This window comes from Euprymna scolopes, chromosome 20 (assembly GCF_053919585.1).
Source record: "Euprymna scolopes isolate OS-2025 chromosome 20, ASM5391958v1, whole genome shotgun sequence".
Taxonomy (NCBI): domain Eukaryota; kingdom Metazoa; phylum Mollusca; class Cephalopoda; order Sepiida; family Sepiolidae; genus Euprymna; species Euprymna scolopes.
This window is the reverse complement of record NC_136501.1, coordinates 46,829,472-46,850,751: the sequence shown is the minus strand read 5'-3', so window position 1 is coordinate 46,850,751 and position 21,280 is coordinate 46,829,472. Positions and strand designations below refer to the sequence as shown.

Here is a 21,280-nt window from a genome sequence, read left to right as displayed (position 1 = left end):
TTTCAAATGACACTAGATCTCATTCATGGATAAATAAGCACGATACAATAGCTGCATTCTGTCCCTCTCTTTGACAGGCCATGTAGTGCATAAGATTCCCTGTGCCCCCAGTGTGCAGACCCGTGAGTGTGTCTAAAACCACATCTGTATGAAAAGAACTGCTCTAGTAAATATTTTCACCCAGACAATATTTTAAAGAGGATCCGATGAAAAAATATTTTTTAAAACACATAACATTCATAATTGCAAATGTATAAGTGTTAATTCAAGCTATAACATTTATTTATATACTAGCAAGGGGTCCCGGCCTTGCCCGACTTTGCCCGGTCGTAAAATACGGTTAAATATATTTTAATTCATGCAAATTTCGTATTTATTATTACAGCGCCAATTCTATATTGAATATTATATTGTACCTAATATATACTGCTGATTTTAAGAGCTAAAAAAATGACTTGTGTGCCATCAGCTAGAATCGAAACAAAAACATTAAGCACTCCAGCCAAGTTCTTTACCGTTTGAGCTATCAATAGATAGATAATAAAAAAAAGATTTAAAATTAATCAGTTCTAGCTATGAATGAATTTGTGCATGCGCAAAAATAATAGAAATATGTCGGCAAGTTGAGATGAACATTTTACATTTCAACTTGCTGACATATTTTTGTATGCATTATTTATCCATTTAAACAAATATTTTACTTGTTATAAACCAAGGATGGTTTATAACAATATAGAGTATATACTAAAATACTTGGTTTTTAATAAAATAGAGTATATACTAACATTAGACGTACCCGTGATCTATTGGGTCACAACCACTTTGATTTCATTCAGAATTCATAAACTGTGACATATATTTAAGGACATGCTTCTTCTTAGCATAAATAAGTAGTCATTTTTACAGAATGATTTTTGCACAAGTCGTTGTCAGTGAGAAATCACTGACAACAACCAATAGTGTCTCACTGGAGGCTGAGTGACAGCTAATCTCCTTAAATTTTCAGCATTCTCAATCTCCTTTGATAACTGTTGAAAATTATTTTGCCTTTAATGCAGTAGCCGTTTACCCTTACAATTGATTTCTAACTAACAATGACTGTTTGTCTCATCTTGAGTTTGACAGACAATATGCCTCCCGAAGGTTCTAGTACTCTCGCATCCTTCCAGTGAAGGTCTGGTTAGTGTTCTACCTCCCCGGTTCTTTCATCCTCTTTGAACCTTTATGCCAACATTTTGTGGTATCAGCCCAGGTTGCTGTTATTTTTTTTGAAAAGAAGAAAAATGTAAATTGCCTGTATGTCACCCACACACTCATTATATCCAGTTTTATAAGAGTAAGGATTCCCAAAATATTTATTTTACTTTCTCCAAAAAAATAGAACCATAGAAGGATAGTGAACCAGTTCGGTTTGTAATCTGACTTGTGGGAAAACCTAGCTCAAAACCGATGTTCCTGGCGCACTGCAAGCCACAAAGTGGCCACGATTGTTGAATCTGTACACATTGAAGAACATGAGAGGAAAGCAGAGCATTCAGCACCTCTGCTGCAGAATCATTCCACAGGTGCCCTACGTGCAGGAGATACTTCAAAGCTCAGGTCAGAGTGACGAACCATCTTCGAACCCACAGAACAACTGCATGATCATGGTCAGTTTTGCAAGCGATGGATGAACATCATCCAGATTTATCGTCTATATTCACTTCGACAAGAGGTTTTTTTTTTTTTTACATAGAAGTCACCACTTATGAAGGCTCAGAGGCCACTCGGGGATAAGGGTTATTGCATGTACAGTAATCAATGGGACAATATCGTAGTAATCGTTAGTAATGGAGATCTGAGAAAGTGTCTTCCTTAAGAGGGCGGTTTATCAGGAACTTGTTTATGTTGGACTTGAAGACATCCAAGTTGTAGTCAGGTGGGAAGCAGGCAAACGGAAGAGAGTTCCACAGGCGTGCACTTCTAAGAAAGAAGCTTTGTTCATGGAATCTACATTTTGATTTAGGCGCAGATAAAGAGTGGGGAAAATTACTGACAGTAGTTTCAGCTAGACGGGTGTTTTTCGTGAAAGAGTGGCAAGGGGAGACCAGAGATTGGAGCTCAGACGAGCACTTCCCATGGAAATAACGATAAAACAAAGACAGGCTCGCAACATCCTTTCTGTGGAAGAGAGGTTGCATGGAAGAGAAAAGGGCACCCCCCACTAGGCTACAAAGTCTATTTTGTACTCTGTCAAGGCAGGATAGGCTGTTTTTAGCAGCTCCTGCCCAGATATGTCAGCAGTACTCCATCCTTGGACGTACTTGGCTTTTATATAGATAGAGAATTGCATCAGCAGTGAGATATCTATTGGAGCGGTAGAAGGATCCCACCATTTTTCCAGCGACCTTAGCAACAGATTTGATGTACATGTTCCATTTCTGATCAGGAGTAAAGGTCAATCCCAGAAGCTTATCAAAACATGGAGTCTCCCCAAGACGAGAGCCATCCATTTCAATTGATGCCAGATGGGGATCAGAGCGTTGATGATGTAAGGATAAAAGCTTGGTTTTAGATGAATTAAAAATGACCAGCCACCTCTTCCCCCCCCCCATTGTACTACACGCTCAAGATCAGAGGAGAGAGAATCAGAGAGAACTTTGTCATTTACGGCGTTTGATGTGTTGCCATAGATGGTCGTGTCATCAGCATAGATGTCAACGAATGATTTAAGTATGTGTTTTGGGAGATCATTAATGTAGATCAGGAAGAGAGTTGGGCCCACGATGGACCCTTGAGGGACACCAGCATTAATACTGTGGGCCTCTGATTTCTGCCCATCAACCACTACTCTTATGAACCTATCAGAGAGAAATGATTTAATAATTGAGAAAACATTTCCAGTTATACCATAGCTAGAAATCTTGTGAAGTAGGCCCTTATGCCATACCTTATTGAAGGCGTTTGATATGTCAAGAGTAATTGCCCTAGAAAGGAAGCCTTTGTCGAGAGATTCACTAATCCTATGAGATATAACCGTTAGCATATCTGCTGTAGATCTAGCAGAACGGAAACCATATTGCATGTCACTAAGAAGGTTATTTCTGCTGAGGTGGTTGACTACTTTTTTATTTAATATGGATTCCAGCAACTTACTCATGACACACAGGAGACTTATTGGTCTGTACTGAGAGGGAGATGACCTGTCACCTGAATTCTTAAATACAGGGCATACTGATGAGGTTTTCTAGGTTAGATTATATATCATTATATGATATATATTAACTTCTTTTAGGTTATTAGACCTAGAAACTTAAAATTTGGTAGAAATGATACCTTTAAAGTGCAGATTGTCCTAAGAGAGCTATACTTATCTTTAAAGGTTTTTTGAGAGTATATACTAAAAAAAAAAAATGTAAATTTCTTTTAACTCTAAATTTAATGATACTTAAACTAATGATCGCAAACTAGTTTCATGGATCCCTGGTGGTTTGTACAAAATTTTTTATGGTTTATAAAAAGATTGCGGAAGATTATTTCAATTAGGGGTGCATGTGCGTGAAATTTTTGTGACAGGAGGTGCACAATCTCCAACCGCACCTCTCTTGAGTCGACATTGTTAAATACCAGTGGCAAGTGAAGTGGGTGTACAGGATGACTGGAAACAAATGCAGAGATAAGTGGAGAGTACATACAGCGCTTAATATTCCCAAATGGTCACCCATCTCGTACTAACAAGGCTCAACGTTGCTTACCTTCGTTGATCGGATGAAAACTGGTGTATCAATGCGATTATACCGTATATATAATATATATTTGTATGTACAATAAGACAAAATACATAGAGAATTTAAAAAAACAACAAAAAATTAAGGGATTTTTCCACACTCTCTCAAATTTTCAAATTGAAATTTATGGCCATAATCAGTAGTACTTAATGCATATATGGCGGTCTACGAATGTCTCTCTAGAGTGGTATCTCTCTATTTATATCGTTTAGGAGAGTTCATATAATTGTGCAGGGGTGAGTCCCCGCCACAGAAATAAGTTAGCTCATTTTTTGGAATGCTTACATTTAGTAGATTTGGTTGCAAAACAATCTCTGTTGCTTTTGATCACAAACAACTAGATAAAGAGTAACTTAGAATTACACAGAGGAGTAAGTCATGTTTTTGATGATGAGGAGGAGAAGGAGTAGGAATAGGGAGGAGATAGGACTACTAAGTCAGTCTGTATGTCTTTATCTATAAACATAAAAGCGAAAACGTATGTATGTGTGTTCGCTTTTTCTGTGTGTCTACAAAAGGCTTTTTTCAGAGAAGCGGTCGCTCGCTTCACAGCTTTTTAAAACTTTTTATATCACATATAAATCGTAATATCTCAGAGTTAACAACGAAGCTCGCCTGTCTATTTAATTTGCTCGATTTCGGGAAGATAAATATTCAACACTTGTCGCTCGCCGCATGTGGATTAGTCTTTTTCCTATAACATCTTGGGGGGAAGCGTTCAGCAGTAAATGAAATCCCGGAGTCAAACTTGACCTTATAAAAATCGGCACCTGCTAAATCCAAGTAATTAAATAAATTCAAACGTGTTTCAGTTAGTATGTCGCGGTGGGGCAATCGTTAACGTCGCACGTTTTTCTTTTTGTTTTTCACACTTTAATTTACAACTTTGCCTCAACGGTTTGGGTTCGATCCTCATACTTACTTTTTTTTTTTTTAAACCCCCACCCCCAGAGTTTCCACACACACCTCCAAACACCCGGGCAACGCCGGGTACCCCTCGCCAGGTAAATATAAAATCCCGTTGAAATAGTAGTGCCTATAATCATAGAATTATAATAACAAATCAGTCCGACAGTGGCTTTGCTGACGTCAGGCTGATGCATGCTTTTGTTCAGTTTCCAAGCTTAACCTTCTCTCTTTGAGAAGGGGTTAGTTTATTGCTAATTGCTTGAGGCGGCTCTACCTGGGAATGCGACAGGGCTGCTCAAGCATATTTTCGTAGGCCAGAGTAAGCTACATTCTCACGCTCACACCAGACCTCATGTTAAATCTCCCAGCAAGGAAGTAAATAATAAGAGTCTATTGATTTGTATCCCTTTGTAATTAGTATCGCATTTTTAATAGTTATAACTGCTGTGTGACTCTTTTGTAGTTGTTTTTAATTATTGTTCTTGGTTTCATGGTGCTTTTTTGTACAGATTTTTAATTTGATTTCATTGTCTTTTATATTTTTCCTTTGTAATTATCTTTTGCTTTTAATTGTTTCTTTTTTCTTTTGTTTAATTGTTACTTTATAGAAACCACCCGTTTTTTTTTTGTTTTTTGTTTTTTTTTGTTTTTGCAATATGTGGGAGGTCTTTAAAACCTTTTCCATGCATAATCAGATTAAAAAAAACAAAAAAACTTTTATACCCATTCAGGATGTAGAAAATATATAATTTTAAAAAAATTTTTATACTCACCCCTACATTGTAAAATGTCTCTAGACACTGAAAACTCTCTATTATAATAGCTTCTTTCCTCTGTTTATCTTTGGAATTTCGGCTCTGCTTATAGTTTTCCCCAATCATACCAATATGCAGTAATTTGAATGTAACTTGAACAAGCATATTACTACCAAACTCCCCACTTAAGCTCCCCACCCTAAATCTGCTCCATATCACAGTAGCTCCTTAGATCTCGGTGGCAGGATTCTTGTTTAAGGTGAATAAAAAAGAACAACTAAGGGATTTTTCCACACTCTCTCAGATTTTCAAAATGAAGTTTATAGCCATACCCAGAACTGAAGAAAAAAAAAAACTTTTCTAAAATAGACCAAAAACATTGAAAAAAAATCTATTTTAAGGTGGGGGCGATGGATGTGCATTGAAAACTTTGTCTAAGGGTGCCTGAGGTAGTTTACTATCAGGCTGGAGCCAATCATTTTCTCATAAAAAAATTTATGCCTATTTCAATCCATGTGGCATTCAACGTCTAACCGACGATTGTTTTATACTTTCTTCCAATGTATTTATTAGTCCACAAAACATGTTTAATCCTCATTTAACGTTATTACATATTAACCTTAAACCTACACACCTTAGTCATACACACACTCAAGCCTTTCCACTCATAATATGTGAATAACCACATCTTCCAATCTAAATCTTATTTTAGGGAGTGTAACTGCAGAGCAGGTACTAACTGCGGTTGATTCTTACCTTATTATTCCTAATTACCCATGTGGCAGCATAGAAATACCTGGCTTTGAAACCAGACGTGGGGTTAACCCTCTTTGTGCTGATGGACCCGTAGATATCGTCTGGTTATCCATCTAGGAGAAGGAAAACTCCAATGTTAAACCTGTGTCACTGACCTCGTACGTCTTGACACCAAACGGAAAAGGGAGGCCTCCTTAGTCCTAGTCGACCCCCCCCTAGAGCTGATGACTTGATATAAAATCATTGGTGTGCAAACCTACACTGCTTCAGGAGTAGGTGGGCTCTGCCTATTGCTCGACTTCCATACTGCATCTTTGCTTATTAGACAGGAGCAGAGGTGTGATCGCAGGGACTCATTAGAGATGCTCAATGCTTGATCTGGTTTCCTGATTAGGGCAATGAACGCCGCCCCCCCACACACCTACCTCATTCCTTTCCCCTAAAACTGGGCATCTTGAGGGTACTTGTTTATCATGTATGCTAACATGATCGGATGGGCCACTCTTGTCTGAGAGGTTTGACGGTACCAGTTTGACACTTTGTCTGGCTGCTGTAATCTGACTAACAGTACAGGAGCCCTAACTCTTTGATAGCACTTACAGCAGCTGCTCTATCATCAGTTGTATAGTATCGGCTGTTTTGATTTGTGTCCCTTTGTAATTAGTATCGCATTTTTAATAACTATAACTGCTGTGTGAGTCCTTTGTTTTTAATTATTGTTCTTTTTTTATGGTGTTGTTTTGAGATTTTTAATTTGATTTCATTGTCTTTTATATTTTTCCTTTGTAATTATCTTTTGTTTTTTAATTGTCTCTTTCTTTTTTTGTTTAATTGTTACTTTATAGAAACCACCAGTTTGTTCGTTTGTTTGTTTTTGTTTGTTTTTTTAATAGGTGGGAGATCTTTAAAACGTTCTCCATGCATAAACAGATTTTTAAAACTTTTATACCCATTCAGCATGTAGAAAATACATAATTTTTTTTTTTTTATTTCATACCCACCCCTACATTGTAAGATATCTGTAGATACTGAAAACTTTCTAATATAATAGCTTCTTTCCTCCGTTTGTCTTTGGAATTCCGACTCTGCTTATAGCTTCCCTGATCATACTAGCACGCAGTAATTTGAATGTAATGTGAACAAACATATTGCTACCCAACACCGTACTTAAGTTCCTCCCCCTAAATCTGCTCTATATCACAGTAGCTCCTTTGCTCTCAATAGTAGTATTTTTGTTGGGGGTTAAAAAAACAAAACAATTAAACGATTCTTCTACACTCTCAAATTTTCAAATTGAAGTTAATGGACATATCCAGGACTGAAGAAAAGAAAACTTTTCTAAAATAGGCCAAAAACGTTGGAAAAGACCTATTTTGAGGTGGTGGGATGGATGTGTATTGAAAACCTTGCTTAGGGGCGCTTGAGGTAGTTTAGTATCATACTGGGGCAAATCATTTTCTCTTAGAATTTTTTAGACCTATTTCAATCCATGTGTGGTGGCACTCAACATCCAACCAACGATCTCTTTACACACTATCTCCGAAAGACCCCCACCCGAGCCTTGATAGGCGGTGATCAATTAGTAAAAAAAAAATTACTTCTGCTAATTTTCTTCTATTATAAAAAGGGCAGTTGTCTTTCTGTCTATATGTATGTGTGTGTGTTTGTATGTCCAGTTAAAAGTCTAAGACAACTAACTAAAAACCCACAAAGTTTATATTGTCTTGATCAGTGTTGTCTTGGGTATATAATATCTAAAAATTAAAAAAAAAATCTTTAAGGGTAAATAGGTTGGGAGGGGCGAAATTATACGGAATCAATTCCGTGCGTGTGTGTGTTTTTTTTTAATGAATAATATCTAAAATTTAAAAAAAAATTATTCTTTGGGAGTCAACTGGGCCAGGTTTCGTCAGAGAGGGATATTTTTTTTCAACCATTTCCTATATTATCTATTATATAGAGGTAAACTGAATGACTTACTATTATTTTCAGTAAAGAAAAATGAGCTGGGATGAAATGAAATGAGGGTGGAGGAGAGGGGTGTGGAAAAACGGCAAAGGGGGAAAAAGATAGAGAGATAGAAGTTTTAATGCAAATACGCTACGCTGTTTTTAACCTTCTATTTTGTTTTTCGTTTTTTTTTTATTATGGCCCGGAAAGCGGCGGTTAACCCTGCTAGTCTTATCTATGTCAACATTCCAAGTAGTAAATGTGTTTACAATGAGGCTAATTGAAGTTTTATCGATAATGAACAATACTTTCTCTGAAAAAAATTAAATAAATTTGATGGCACCAATATCGATTTCCTGTATTCTTCTAGTCGAGGTGAGGATGGTGTTATTTCTTCTCAATCTTTCAATCCTCTTGGACCCTGTACAATCATCTTCTGTTGTACAAATCGATGTCGGTGCCATTAGGTTTAAGTGTGAAATTAGGAAAGGATGCATTTACACTGATAATCTCGGTTCTCTGGATTATTTCGCGACACATTAGCGTGCCATGAAATGATCACTGGTGTGCCACGATGAGATACTAGCTTGAAGTCATCTAATTTCGTTTTGTTTAATAAAACCATTTAATTTCTTAATCGTGATGACACCACTCAATTCCAAGTAAAAAAGCCATCAAAATCTTACTGCAATTTTCAACTTTTATGGGATTTTCTTACCTGAACAACATTTTAAAAAAAAACAAACAAAAAAAACATGAACATTTTTTTAAATATTGAAGAAGAGTTAAGTGTGTCATACATTCAACCACGTATTGCAGCAGTAGTTAAAAACACCAGGCACAACTGTCCCACTGACATTCACCATTATTATTCTATACCAGATATAGAATACAAGATCTGTTGATTTATGTGAATAAAAGTTCTTCTTATATAATCTTCTTCGGTTTTGATTATTTTATTGCAAAAAGACTTCGTGAGTAAAAAATACTGTGTGCCACGATAATTTGAATAAGCTCAATAGTGTGCCGCCATGTAAAAAAGGTTGGGAACCACTGGTTTACTCACTAGGATTCTTACACGAGTTATTACCAGCGATCGCTCATTGGCAACAACGGGTAGAGTTCCCTTTAATCTAAGTAACAGCAAGCCTCCTCAAAGTTCCAGTACTCTCTGCTTCTTTTTCGATAACCATTGCAAATCGTTCACAATTGATTCCTCGTTGATGGCGGCCATTGGTTTTCTCTAGAATAGGCTTCCTTATTTCACAGGATTATTCTTGAGTAATGTGTTAATATATTTGTTCGAACGTGTAAACTGTTCTATTTTTATTGGTGGATTTATCTTTTAGTGTCATTAACTATTTATATGTGATTGCTAGATTTTCTTTCTTTTTATCGTTTTTTTTTATGACAACCTTCTGTCAATGGCATTCTGCATCTAGTCTGGTGCACTACAGCATCTGCTTTCGTTATACAATTCGAAACTGAAATTCGCTCTCCGGATGCAAGCCTGGGCAGATGATAAGGAGACGTACATGTAGATTTGCCCAGTTACCAGGATGCTCCTTTCCGCATTGCAGACAAAGTCTGACGAAAAGGCAAGCCAATACAATTGGAGCGAGCACAGCCGCAGGAGTTGCTTGAAAATGTTGCAATGCTTCATCATCCACCTATCGGGACTCCAAACCTGATTTTTTGTTGGGGTTTACTCTCTTAACCTTTGCCTTTGCCAAAGCATCCACAAGGTAGTGGAGCTATTTACCTATAGTCGGTGACAATTTGAAAATATTTTCAATTTTGACGAAAATGTCGGAAATCCTCATCATAGTTATGAAAGTATCAAAATAAAAGCGTTATTCTTAAATGATTCTTCTTAAAAAGAGTTGGCCGAAAGAAACGCAAATTCTATAACAATGAAAAATTTATCTATGTTTATTTCATCTATATTTTCAGTTGTGTGTGTGTGTTTTATGAAAGTTTTATTACTTACTCATTAGAAGTTCTAACACAAGCCATTATCAATGATCGCTCACTGACAACACCAGATAATGTTTCCCTGGAATCTGAGTGATAACAAGTCTCTTCAGATTTACAATACATTCCAGTTCTTTTGAAGCAAATCTTTTACAAATCATTTTACATTTTTCTCAATCAAACCAAAGCAGAACTCACCCTAGGCGGATTGAACCAGCTTTACTGTAGGAGGAAGTTTCCTGCGAATATTAAATTCACAAGCGATCCCCAGTCGCTTGTGAGATGATTACGTTAGGTCTTTGCGGTGCTTGTCGGGAAGTATCGACATCCTTCTACTACTGAGCAGGCTCGACGTCACTTAACTTCGGTGACTTAGTAGGAACAGGTGTCAGTGGGATTATACCATATATACATGTTCTCACAACGGCTGTTTATTATTGATTTATCGCTGATAATGGTTGTTGTTTTTCTCTAGAATAAGCTTCCTTCTTTTGTTGTATAGAGCTTCCCAAGAAACACTGATTCCGGACAACTCCAGTGACCTTGCTAGGCTAAGAAGAGAAATATTGTTTTGGTAAAATAAATTTAGCTGAAAGTTAATTACGTAAATAGTTAAGTGATATGTTTATAGATTTAGCTGTAGTTAGCTATAAACATAAGAATTTAGAAATCCAAAACAATAATTGGTAAGTGACATTGATCACACCACATTTAGATAGGTGACCGGGGGTCACATTAAGGAGATGGGTCCTTTAATCGGCTACGTCACCAGAAAAGAGAAAACAAGATGTTTTAGATCAGTCTAGGAGTTTTCGGCAAACCAGTGGGATGTGAAAGAACCTGCTCCAACTCAGCCTAGAAGCGGAAGCTGAAAGACAAAAGAATATGTAGACACATAAGGCAGACTCCTGGGGAAACATGAGACAACTCGAATAAAAATATATATCTATAAATATAAAAGCGAAAATGTATGTATGTATGTATGTATGTGTGTGTTCGCTTTTTCTGTGTGTCTACAAAAGGTTTTTTTCAGAGAAGCGGCCGCTCGCTTCACAACTTTTTAAAACTTTTTATATCACATATAAATCGTAATATCTCACAGTTAACAACGAAGCTCGCCTGTCTATTTAATTTGCTCGATTTCGGGAAGATAAATATTCAACATTTGTCGCTCGCCGCATGTGGGTTAGTCTTTTTCCTATAACATCTTGGGGGGGGGGCGTTCAGCAGTAAATGAATACTATCTCGCAGTCAAACTTGACCTCATTAACTCATTAAAACGGGCACCTGCTAAATTCAAGTAATTAAATAAATTCAAACGTGTTTCCCTTAACATCTCGCGGTGGGGCAATCGTTAACGTCGCACTTTTTTTTTTCACACTTTAAATTACAACCTTTGCCTCAAGGGTTCGGGTTCGATCCTCATACTTACTTTTTTAACCCCCACCCACCCCCCACCCCCGGAGTTTTCACACACACCTCCAAACACCCGGGCAACGCCGGGTACCCCTCGCTAGTATAATATAAACGGTTGTACGTGTGATCCCTTAGAGACACTCGTCCAGATTCAAATATGTTTTATTGTCTATTGTAAACTGGCATACATGTATATTTCATTTTACACACAACAACTGTGATTGACACGGAAGAAGACGCCGACCTATAATAAGAAAGGTATGAACTCTTCTTTCATATATTCTGCCTTCTAATAGGACCCCTATACAACACTTTCACATGTTTATTCCTTGGTGTTTCGCGATTGCGTTTGCCTGTACGCGTGAACTGTTCTGTTCTAGTTGACAGATTAACCTCGTATGATCATTAACTATTTATGTGTGATTGCTAGGTTTTCATTCTTCTTTCTTTCACCTGCGCAAGTATTGATTAATTTTCTCTTGGTGTGTTTCAGGAAATGCCTGGTTTTGCTATGGCAAACAAAGTTACACGATTGTGTTTGAAGTGAAATGCAAAGAGGGGATAATGTACGAGTTGCCGATCAAGGTAAGCAAAATGCACAACAATATAACAAAGAATGAAAGATTAATTGACCTTTGCCCTTGACCTTGAAAATTTCGGTCACGGTCTAAATTTGGACGGTATTTCAATATCCAATTCTTTTCAAAATTTGGTTTATCAATTTTCCTGCTCTTTGATTACAATAACCTACATGAGAAAATTTCACCGAGAAATAATCTTTGAGTTATCAACATTTTCCCGGCATTCTGGAATAGTTCATACAAGTGATGGGACGATTCCAATATTTTTCCCGATTCCAATATTTTTCCGATTCCATACTAAATTCCTCATTCTGATACAATTACTGATTCTGATTCTTTAAAAATCTCTAAATATTTAACTACAAAGTTGCTATTTTTTGCTGATTACCGTAAAACACATGTTAAATGTGCAGATATTTTCTCGTACATAATGAATGCCCTAAAAAGTTCCGATTTTTCTGATTCCCGATTGCGCTTCCAATTAATCGTCCCGACACTAGTTCATATGATATGGATAAAATTTGGATGCATCATTACGTTGTTAAGCTGTAGCACAGCTTAAGTAGGTGTATTTCTACCAGTCAGGGAAATATTCTTGACATCATTACGATAGTGGTTAAGTCATGGTTTTGTTCAGTCACAGGACGTTCAACCTCCCCAACTTTACCTCCCCTTAGAGGAGAGGTTATTGTTATGGAGACTTACCCATTCACTCATAATAGACTCTTCTAATCATTATAAAAACTCAGTCTAATACTCTCGTGGGGAATTATCGCGACCCCATGCAAGACTACAAGCTAACTAACAATCGGAAAATGCTGACAACCATTTCTTTGTATTCACTTTCTTATACAATATATTCTTTTCTACCTAAACTCGTTATTCGAGTCTTTCTTTATTATCCTTTCCTAGGGTCACAACAGTTAGTTTATTGCTAATCGCCTGAGGCGACCCTACCAGAGAAGGCCGACGATGCTACTCGGGCATTTGTTGTAGGCTAGGGCATGCTGATCAAAATCTTTTCAAAAATCACACCTGACCTTATGTCTAACCACCTTCAGGTAAATAAAATAATCTTATGGCTGACTTTTGTTCTTCTTACTAATGATGATGTTGCAATAAGCAATTAAAACTCTTACCTTATGGAAATAAGCATCTGAGCGTGCCACGCATTTTCTGTCGAGCTTCAAACGTTTGTAGATTTATAGCAGGATCAGTAATGGAAAAACATAAAACGTGCCAACATTTGGCATTCTCTGAGTGTTTCCTTTAATGATTTTGATATTTTACAATACAATTGCCGATTCTGATTCTTTCAATGCAATTGCCGATTTTGATTCTTTTCGAATTTCTAAATTTCCAGTTATAAAGTGGGTGTTCCGGTAATTTCCGGATTAAAGTGGGTGTTCCGGTAATTTACCGGACTGAGCGTATAATTTCATTTGTACATTATATAAGTACATTTTTAAAACTAATACCTCTCAAATGTTTTCCCTGTAAAATTGATTGACAAATAATGAGGTAATTAAAGATCTATTGAGTTTTTAAAACAATTTTAAAAATGGTAAGTTGACAAATGTGGTAATGGTGAATAAAGGGAGACCCTAACTTTCAAACACACCGAAAGCCATCTTATCTCGCAATTACTTATAACGTCACCAACTAACTTCGGAAGAACCCCCCCCCCATCCGATTTTGTTTTATATCATAAGTTGCTTAAAACGTGATTAGTTAAAAGTTCAGAATAAAATCACGCTTTCTCTTAACGGTTAATTTAAAAAAAAAAAAAAAAAATCTTCTGAACGCTATTAAAAGTTAAATTCTTCACTAGTTTGGAGACGGAATGCGTTGTTGTGATAAGTGATTTTTTTCTCTACTAATTCGCACTTTTTATTTTAAGATTCAAATATTAATAACTACATTTTATTTCAGTATTTAATTTATGTATTTCTGTTGTATTAAATGCTAGCTTCTTTTTTTTTTTTTTTTTTTTTTTTCTCTCGTCCATAAATGTTTATTTATCTACCGAGTTGATTGCAAAAATAGATTACCTAATTGTACTCATTTTTAGTTCGTGGGAGGGGAATCTATCACCATACTTTCCCTTAAACAGGTCCGTTGGACTTTTATTAAGTACAATACTTAATAGTTATTTTTTATTTTTTATTTATTTATTTTTTTTTTTTTTTTAATGGAGAGTAGAAAACGCATTGTGGATGCGTTATCGGCAGCTCCTGTTACTCTCGCTTCTTCTTATTTGTCCCTCAGTCCTCATTTTTTAAATGAGTGATTTTTCTGACAAAGGGAGAAGAAAAAGCTGTTTTCTAGGTTGGCAGTATTTTTGCGCGAACAGTTGGCAGAGTTGGTGGAAATTTTCTGTTTCTATGTCTATCCTTGTAGCCATGTCACTAGTAAGGGTGCTGGAGGTAAACGTTTTGTCTGGGCTGACGTTATCCGCCTGATAGTCAGGGACCCGAACCTTGGATTAACCACTAAGGAGGCTGTCCTATCAGCAGGTGCAAAGTACTGGGGCTGCTGTATTGCCATTTGGTGAATGGAATCTGGACCATGCAGTAGCTTCTGGTGGGGCCTCTCGATGCCATACTAGTGGGTAATTGTTACGGCTTTACCTTATCATGTGGTACAAAAAAAAAAAATTCTTCGTTTCTTTTTCTCTCTTAGTTTCCCCTCTCTGTCCTGCTCTAAGTAAATCTGTCGACCTAGTCCACAAATTCCAAAATTTCATCATGACAAGTTTCAAGAAAAAATACACGATTAAACCCGGTTCTCCAACTTCCAACGTAGACCCCTACTACCATGTCTCCTTCTCCAACATCAGGGGTCTACGTTCTAACCTTCCAAAGGTTGAAACCCAATTACAGGAGACTAAACCAGACCTTTTATTTTTAAGTGAAACTGGCATTGGACAGGCTATTTCCCTAGATGAGTTTGCAATTACAGGATACTCTAACTTAACTTCTAAATCTGACCCCCAAGATCGCCATGGGCATGGAATATGTGCCTATATTAAAGATAGCTTTCCATGTGGGAGGGACATCTCCAGGGAAGATCCTAACTTACCCTATATGTGCTTCCGGGTTGCTTTAGCTCACACTACTGCATTTATATTTACTCTCTATCGCCCCCACAACAGCGGAGTTACTATCTTTCAAAGCATATCTGAGAAAATTGACCAAGTCCTTTCTACTTATCCTTCAGCTAACATTCACGTATGTGGAGACTTCAATGTTCACAACATCGAATGGTTGACCCACTCAAACAAGACCGATGATGAGGGGAGGTTCTGTCATGATTTCTCCATTGCCTATGACCTCACTCAGATTGTTCAGGAACCTACCCGTGTGCCCGATAATGACGGCCAGTATTCGAGCCTACTAGACCTTTTTCTCACAACTTGCCCTGAACTATGTTCAGTTTCTGTTCTGTCGCCTCTTGGATCTTCCGACCACTCTGTTGTATCAATTAAGATAAAAATGAAATGTAATAAGTCCCCAGATGTACCACTTCATCGTACAGTATATCGATACACTAAGGCTGACTGGGATAGCTTCCGTACATTTATATCTGATCTACCTCTGCATTCCATGTTTAAAAAGGATGTGTCCTCTATAGTATTAGACCTAACTGAATGGTTAATTGTAGGTATTGACCATTTCATACCCTCTAAAAAGTTTCAGCAAAAACCTAACAGCCAGCCATGGTTCTCTCCAGAATGTGCTGCTGCCATTGCGCACAGAAATCACTTTTTCCACTGCTTCAAACGTAATAGATGTATGGAAACTAAAGCCGTTTTCAGGACTGCCAGCAACCATTGCAAGAAAGTAATAAGGAACGCAAGAGAGTTGTATGCTCAATCTGTTAAGTCCAAAGTAGCTGAGCAGCGGCTTGGTTCCCACCAGTTTTGGCAAATAGCAAACAGAATCCTGAACAGAAGCGTGTGCTCCATCCCAACTATTATCAATGGACCTGAGGTAATCTCATCAGCATCAGACAAAGCCAAACTCTTTGTCAAGAACTTTGCAGCTAATTCTACCCTTTGCGACCAAGACCGCCAACCCCCAATATTTCCTCCTGTATCAGAAAACACGCTATGTGATATACGTATATCTGTACGTGATGTTGCCAAGCTAATCAAAAACCTTGATTCCAGTAAAGCAACTGGCCCTGATGGTATTCCAATTATAGTACTCAAAAAACTTCAACCTGAACTAGCGCCCATACTTACAAAACTGTTTAAACGTTGTCTTAAGGAGAATAGTTTCCCATCTCCCTGGAAAATCTCATCAGTATGCCCTGTATTTAAGAATTCAGGTGATCGCTCATCCCCCTCTCAGTACAGGCCAATAAGTCTCCTGTGCGTCATGAGTAAGTTGCTAGAATCTGTGTTAAATACAGAAGTAATCAAACATCTCAACAAAAATAACCTTCTTAGTGACACTCAATATGGTTTCCGTTCTGCTAGATCTACAGCAGATGTCCTTACAGTTATATCGCATAGGATTAGCAAATCTCTCGACGGTGGCAATCTTTCTAGGGCAATTGCTCTTGACATATCTAAAGCCTTTGATAGGGTATGGCATAAAGGTTTACTTCATAAGATCGCTAGCTATGGTATAGCTGGAAAAGTCTTCTCAATTATTAAATCATTTCTTTCTGATAGGTTCATAAGAGTAGTAGTTGAGGGGCAAAAATCAGAAGCTCACAGTATTAATGCCGGTGTCCCTCAGGGATCCATCCTGGGCCCAACTCTTTTCCTGATCTACATTAATGATCTTCCAAATCATATCCTTACATCATTTGTAGACATTTATGCTGACGACACTACCATTTATGGTACCACATCTAAGACAGTAAACGAGCAAGTACTCTCCAATTCTCTCTCCTCTGATCTTGAGCATGTAGTACAATGGGGAAAGGAGTGGCTGGTTACTTTTAATGCATCTAAAACCAAGCTTCTCTCTTTACATCATCAACATTTTAATCCACATTTGTCATCAATTGAAATGAATGGCTCTCGTCTTCAGGAGGCCTCAAGTTTTGACAAGCTTCTGGGCTTGACCATTACTCCTGATCTTAAATGGAACACGTATATCAAATCTGTTGCCAAGGCCGCTGGAAAAATGGTGGGATCTTTCTATCGATCCAGTAGATATCTCACTGCTGATGCTATTCTCTATCTATATAAGAGCCAGGTACGTCCAAGGATGGAATACTGTTGCCACATCTGGGCAGGAGCTGCTAGAAAGGACTTGTCCTGCCTTGATAGAGTTCAAAATAGACTTCGTAGCCTCGTAGGAGATGTCCTTTTCTCCTCCTTACAACCTCTATCTCACAGAAGAGATGTTGCGAGTTTGTCTCTGATGTATCGTTATTTTCATGGAAAGTGTTCAACTGAGCTTCAATCTATGGTCCCCCCTCGCCAAACTTTCACAAGAAACACTCGTCTAGCTGTAAACACTATCAATAATTTCCCCCACTCTTTATCTGTGCCTAAACCTAAACATAGATTCCATGAACAAAGCTTCTTTCTTAGAACTGCACGCCTGTGGAATTGTCTTCCGTTTTCCTGCTTTCCGGCTGACTACAATATGGTTGTGTTCAAGTCTAAGGTAAATAAGTTCTTGATGAGCCGTTCCATATAAGTTATTAAATTTACCAAATTTTCATTACTAATGATTACTATATTGACCAACTTCTACTGTACACTCTTTAACCGTTATCCTTGAGTGGCCTCTGGGCCTTGATAATGTGGTGATGCCTTTGTAAAAAAAAAAAAAAAAAAAAAAAAAAGTTGGCACCAGCATCTCTCAATTTAAGTATGGAAGCACAGAATCGATACAATTTTCGATACTTATTTTTTCACGCCCTTCTAATAAAAATATATAAAATACATAAACTTTTTTTTATCAATTCAAAAAAGTTTTTAATTGTATATCTTTTCAAATAACTCTGTTTATTTAAGTTAATGTTATATATTTTGTTAAACTATTTAGATATTTTCAAATTATATTTATTTACAGAAACATGAAAAAACTATGAATATTTCATATTTTTTACAGTTTTAACTATGTTTAATTATGTTAATGTTTTATATATATATATATATATGCGATTAAAAAATAATTGATAAAAAAGTTTACGTATTTTTATATATCTTAGTATAATGGGGTGACAAAAAAACATAAAATATATTTGGAAAGTGTATCGAGACTGTGAATTTAGAGACGCAGGTGCCAACTTCCAGTGTGTTTGAAAGTTAGGCTTTCCTTTTATTCACCATTGCCCAAAATGTTATTTAATTTTCGGCCAGGATCCCGTTTTAGCAATAGCTAATTAAAAAAAATATAGACTAATTATTAACTTACTTTAAAAATAAAAATATTGCAAAGACAAAATTTTTAAAATGGGGGGATTTTAAATATATGTGCACATTACATGGTTATCACAGCAATTAAAAAAAATTACAAAACAATTCTATATCTATATTTATTTGTATTATTCGGACTACTGTTCTCGTCTTGAGTGTTATTCTCACAACGTTTTAGTAAATGTAACCTCTGATCTTCAGGTGTTTCTTGTCGAACTCAGATCATTCGAAATTGCAGATTCCTGAGTTCGACAAGGGATACCTGAAGAAAGTTGGAGATTACATTAACTGAAACCGTTGTGAAAATAACACCGGATATAAGAGCAGTAGTCCAAATAATGCAGAGAATACAAATTATCTATCCTTATCTAAAAAAAAAAAAATGCAAAAACAATTCTATAACTAAACATTTAGAAATTTAAAAATAATCAGAATCAGTAATTGTATCTGAATCAGACAAAATATTGACATTAATTTATAATATTATTTTTTATCATTTTTTTTTTTTTTTTCAAATGTTATAAACTAATTTATTTCCTTATTTTATTTATTTTTATTTTTTGACAGTTTGATACTCGAGTGTTGTGTGCTCAAGCTGTAAATAGTCAAATTTTCATGTTTGGTACCTTATCTTGTCTACTGTATGCGTATGACATAGAATCGAGGTAAGTACTACTAATAAGTGTCTCTCTCATCTATGACAAGGTTGAATTTCATTAGAATACTTTTTTTTATTATCTTTCATGCCGAATTAATACCGGCCAAACTCAAAGAGGAATTGTTCTCACATTCAAAATGAGAATAAAGCTCGCTTTTCAAATTCACACGAAAAACTCGACTAGCTACAGCCATTATTAACAATTTCCCCCCACTCTCTATCTGTGTCTAAATCTAAACGCATATTCCATGAACAAGTTTTTTTCCTAGAAATGCAAGGTCTCCTTCTCTAACATTAAAAGTCTACGTTTCAACCTTCCAGAGATTAAAATCCAATTACGGGAGTCTAACTCTGACATGTTGTTATTGTGTGAAATTAGCATTAACTCGCTTAGTTCCTTAGCAGACGTCTCTATCAAAAGCTATTCTAACTTCACATCTATATCTGACCCTCAGGATCGCCATAGACGTGGAATATGTGCTTACATCAGGGATAGCTTTTTCCTGTGGCAGGGATATATCAAAAGAAGACCCTAAACATCCCAACATGTGCTTTAGAGTAACATTTACTCACAGCACAGCATTTATATTTGCCTTCTACTGTCCACACAAATAGGTACTCCACATGATGGAGTACCTATTTACAATGTCTCTCCATGAGGACAGAGTTAGGCACCAGGGTCGTTTTTTAATGCGGAGAAAAGGAACAAAAATAAAAATTGTCTCAGTCGTGAAGGATTTCTCCTTCACTGATAGAGAACAAGAAATTGAAGTGTAGCATCTGACGGACACATACTACACCTTGATCTTGGACCGGAGGCCAAGTTGAGAGTACTGCTAAGCAAATTGATCATACTCTATCTGCTCATCCCTAAGCCAATATTCACGTCTATAAAGATTTCAACGTTCAAAAATGTTGAATGGCTAATTCGTACAAACATAACAGATGACGAAGGAAGATTTTGTCATGATTTCTCCCTTGCTTGTAACTTAACACAGATTGTTAAAAAGAAAACTCACTCCAGTGCCCAATACTGGTAGACAATTTGCAAGTCTTCTAGATTTTTTGTCTAACGACATGCCCTGAACTGTGCTCATCCTCAGTTCTGTCTCCACTAGAATCTTCTGATCACTCGGTTGTTTCAATAAAGATAAAAAACAAAATATAACAGAGCCCTAAATATTCCTCTCAACCGGACAGTGCTCGATGACTAACTGAGGCAGTTTCCGAATGTTCATATCAGAACTGCCCCATGCTCCATGTTTAAAAATGATGCGTCTGATAGAGCATCTGACTTGATTGGTTGGTTAGCTATCGGCATAGACAACTATATACCCTCCAAAAAATTCCAACAGAAACTGAACAGCCAGTCTTAGTACACGTCTTAATGTACTGCCATGATTGTTCACAGAAACCACCACTTGAATTGCTTTCAACGTAATAGATGTTTTGAAACTAAAGTCGCCTTTAGGACTGTCAGTAATTACAGGAAAAGGATTATAAAAAAAAATGCGAGAGAGTCATATGCTCAGTCCATCAAATCCAAAGTAGATGAACAGAGGTTTGGTTCCCATGAGTTATGGCGAATAACAAACAAGGTCTTTATCCTGACCATCATCAACATGCCTTAAATTTTATTTAATTGGAATTCATTATTGAGATGAGTATTGTTTTTGTTTTTTATTTTATTTATTGCGGACCATTATCCTCATCTTTTTTTAGTTGTTTTACGACGTTTCGACCAACTATTCCTCTGGCCTTCGTCAGATGGTAATCGCGACACATAGGAACTCTGAATCTACTGACTGTATCCACTGTAATTACTGCCTTCCGTAGTTGTTGTTGTCTCACCACGTTTTGGCCAAGTAAACCTCTGGCCAGCTTTGGGTAGGATTACCACCTGACGAAGGTCAGAGGAATTGTTGTCGGAAGCGTCATTAAACAATTAAGAAAAAGATGAGATAATGGTCCACAATAAATAAAATTAATAAAAAAAAAAGGCCTGAGGTAATTTCGTCAGCGTCTAACAAAGCCAAACTCTTTGCTAAAAATATTGCATCAAACTTAACCCTATGTGATCAGTCACCTACTTCTCAAAATTTTCTTCCACGACTGATAATCTGAAT

General features: G+C 36.8%; 1 protein-coding gene across 7 annotated transcripts in view; it reads left to right on the top strand.

Annotated features, from left to right (window-relative positions):
- The window catches only part of LOC145241414 (uncharacterized), a 607,975-nt gene that overhangs the window by 533,200 nt on the left and 53,495 nt on the right, over nucleotides 1–21,280 (top strand). For all 7 annotated transcript variants that reach the window (XM_080104346.1, XM_080104342.1, XM_080104349.1 and 4 more), the window contains 2 exons: nucleotides 12,021–12,112; nucleotides 19,064–19,161. In XM_080104346.1, coding sequence (XP_079960472.1) covers nucleotides 12,021–12,112; nucleotides 19,064–19,161 — 190 coding nt within the window. The remainder of the gene's footprint in view (nucleotides 1–12,020; nucleotides 12,113–19,063; nucleotides 19,162–21,280) is intronic.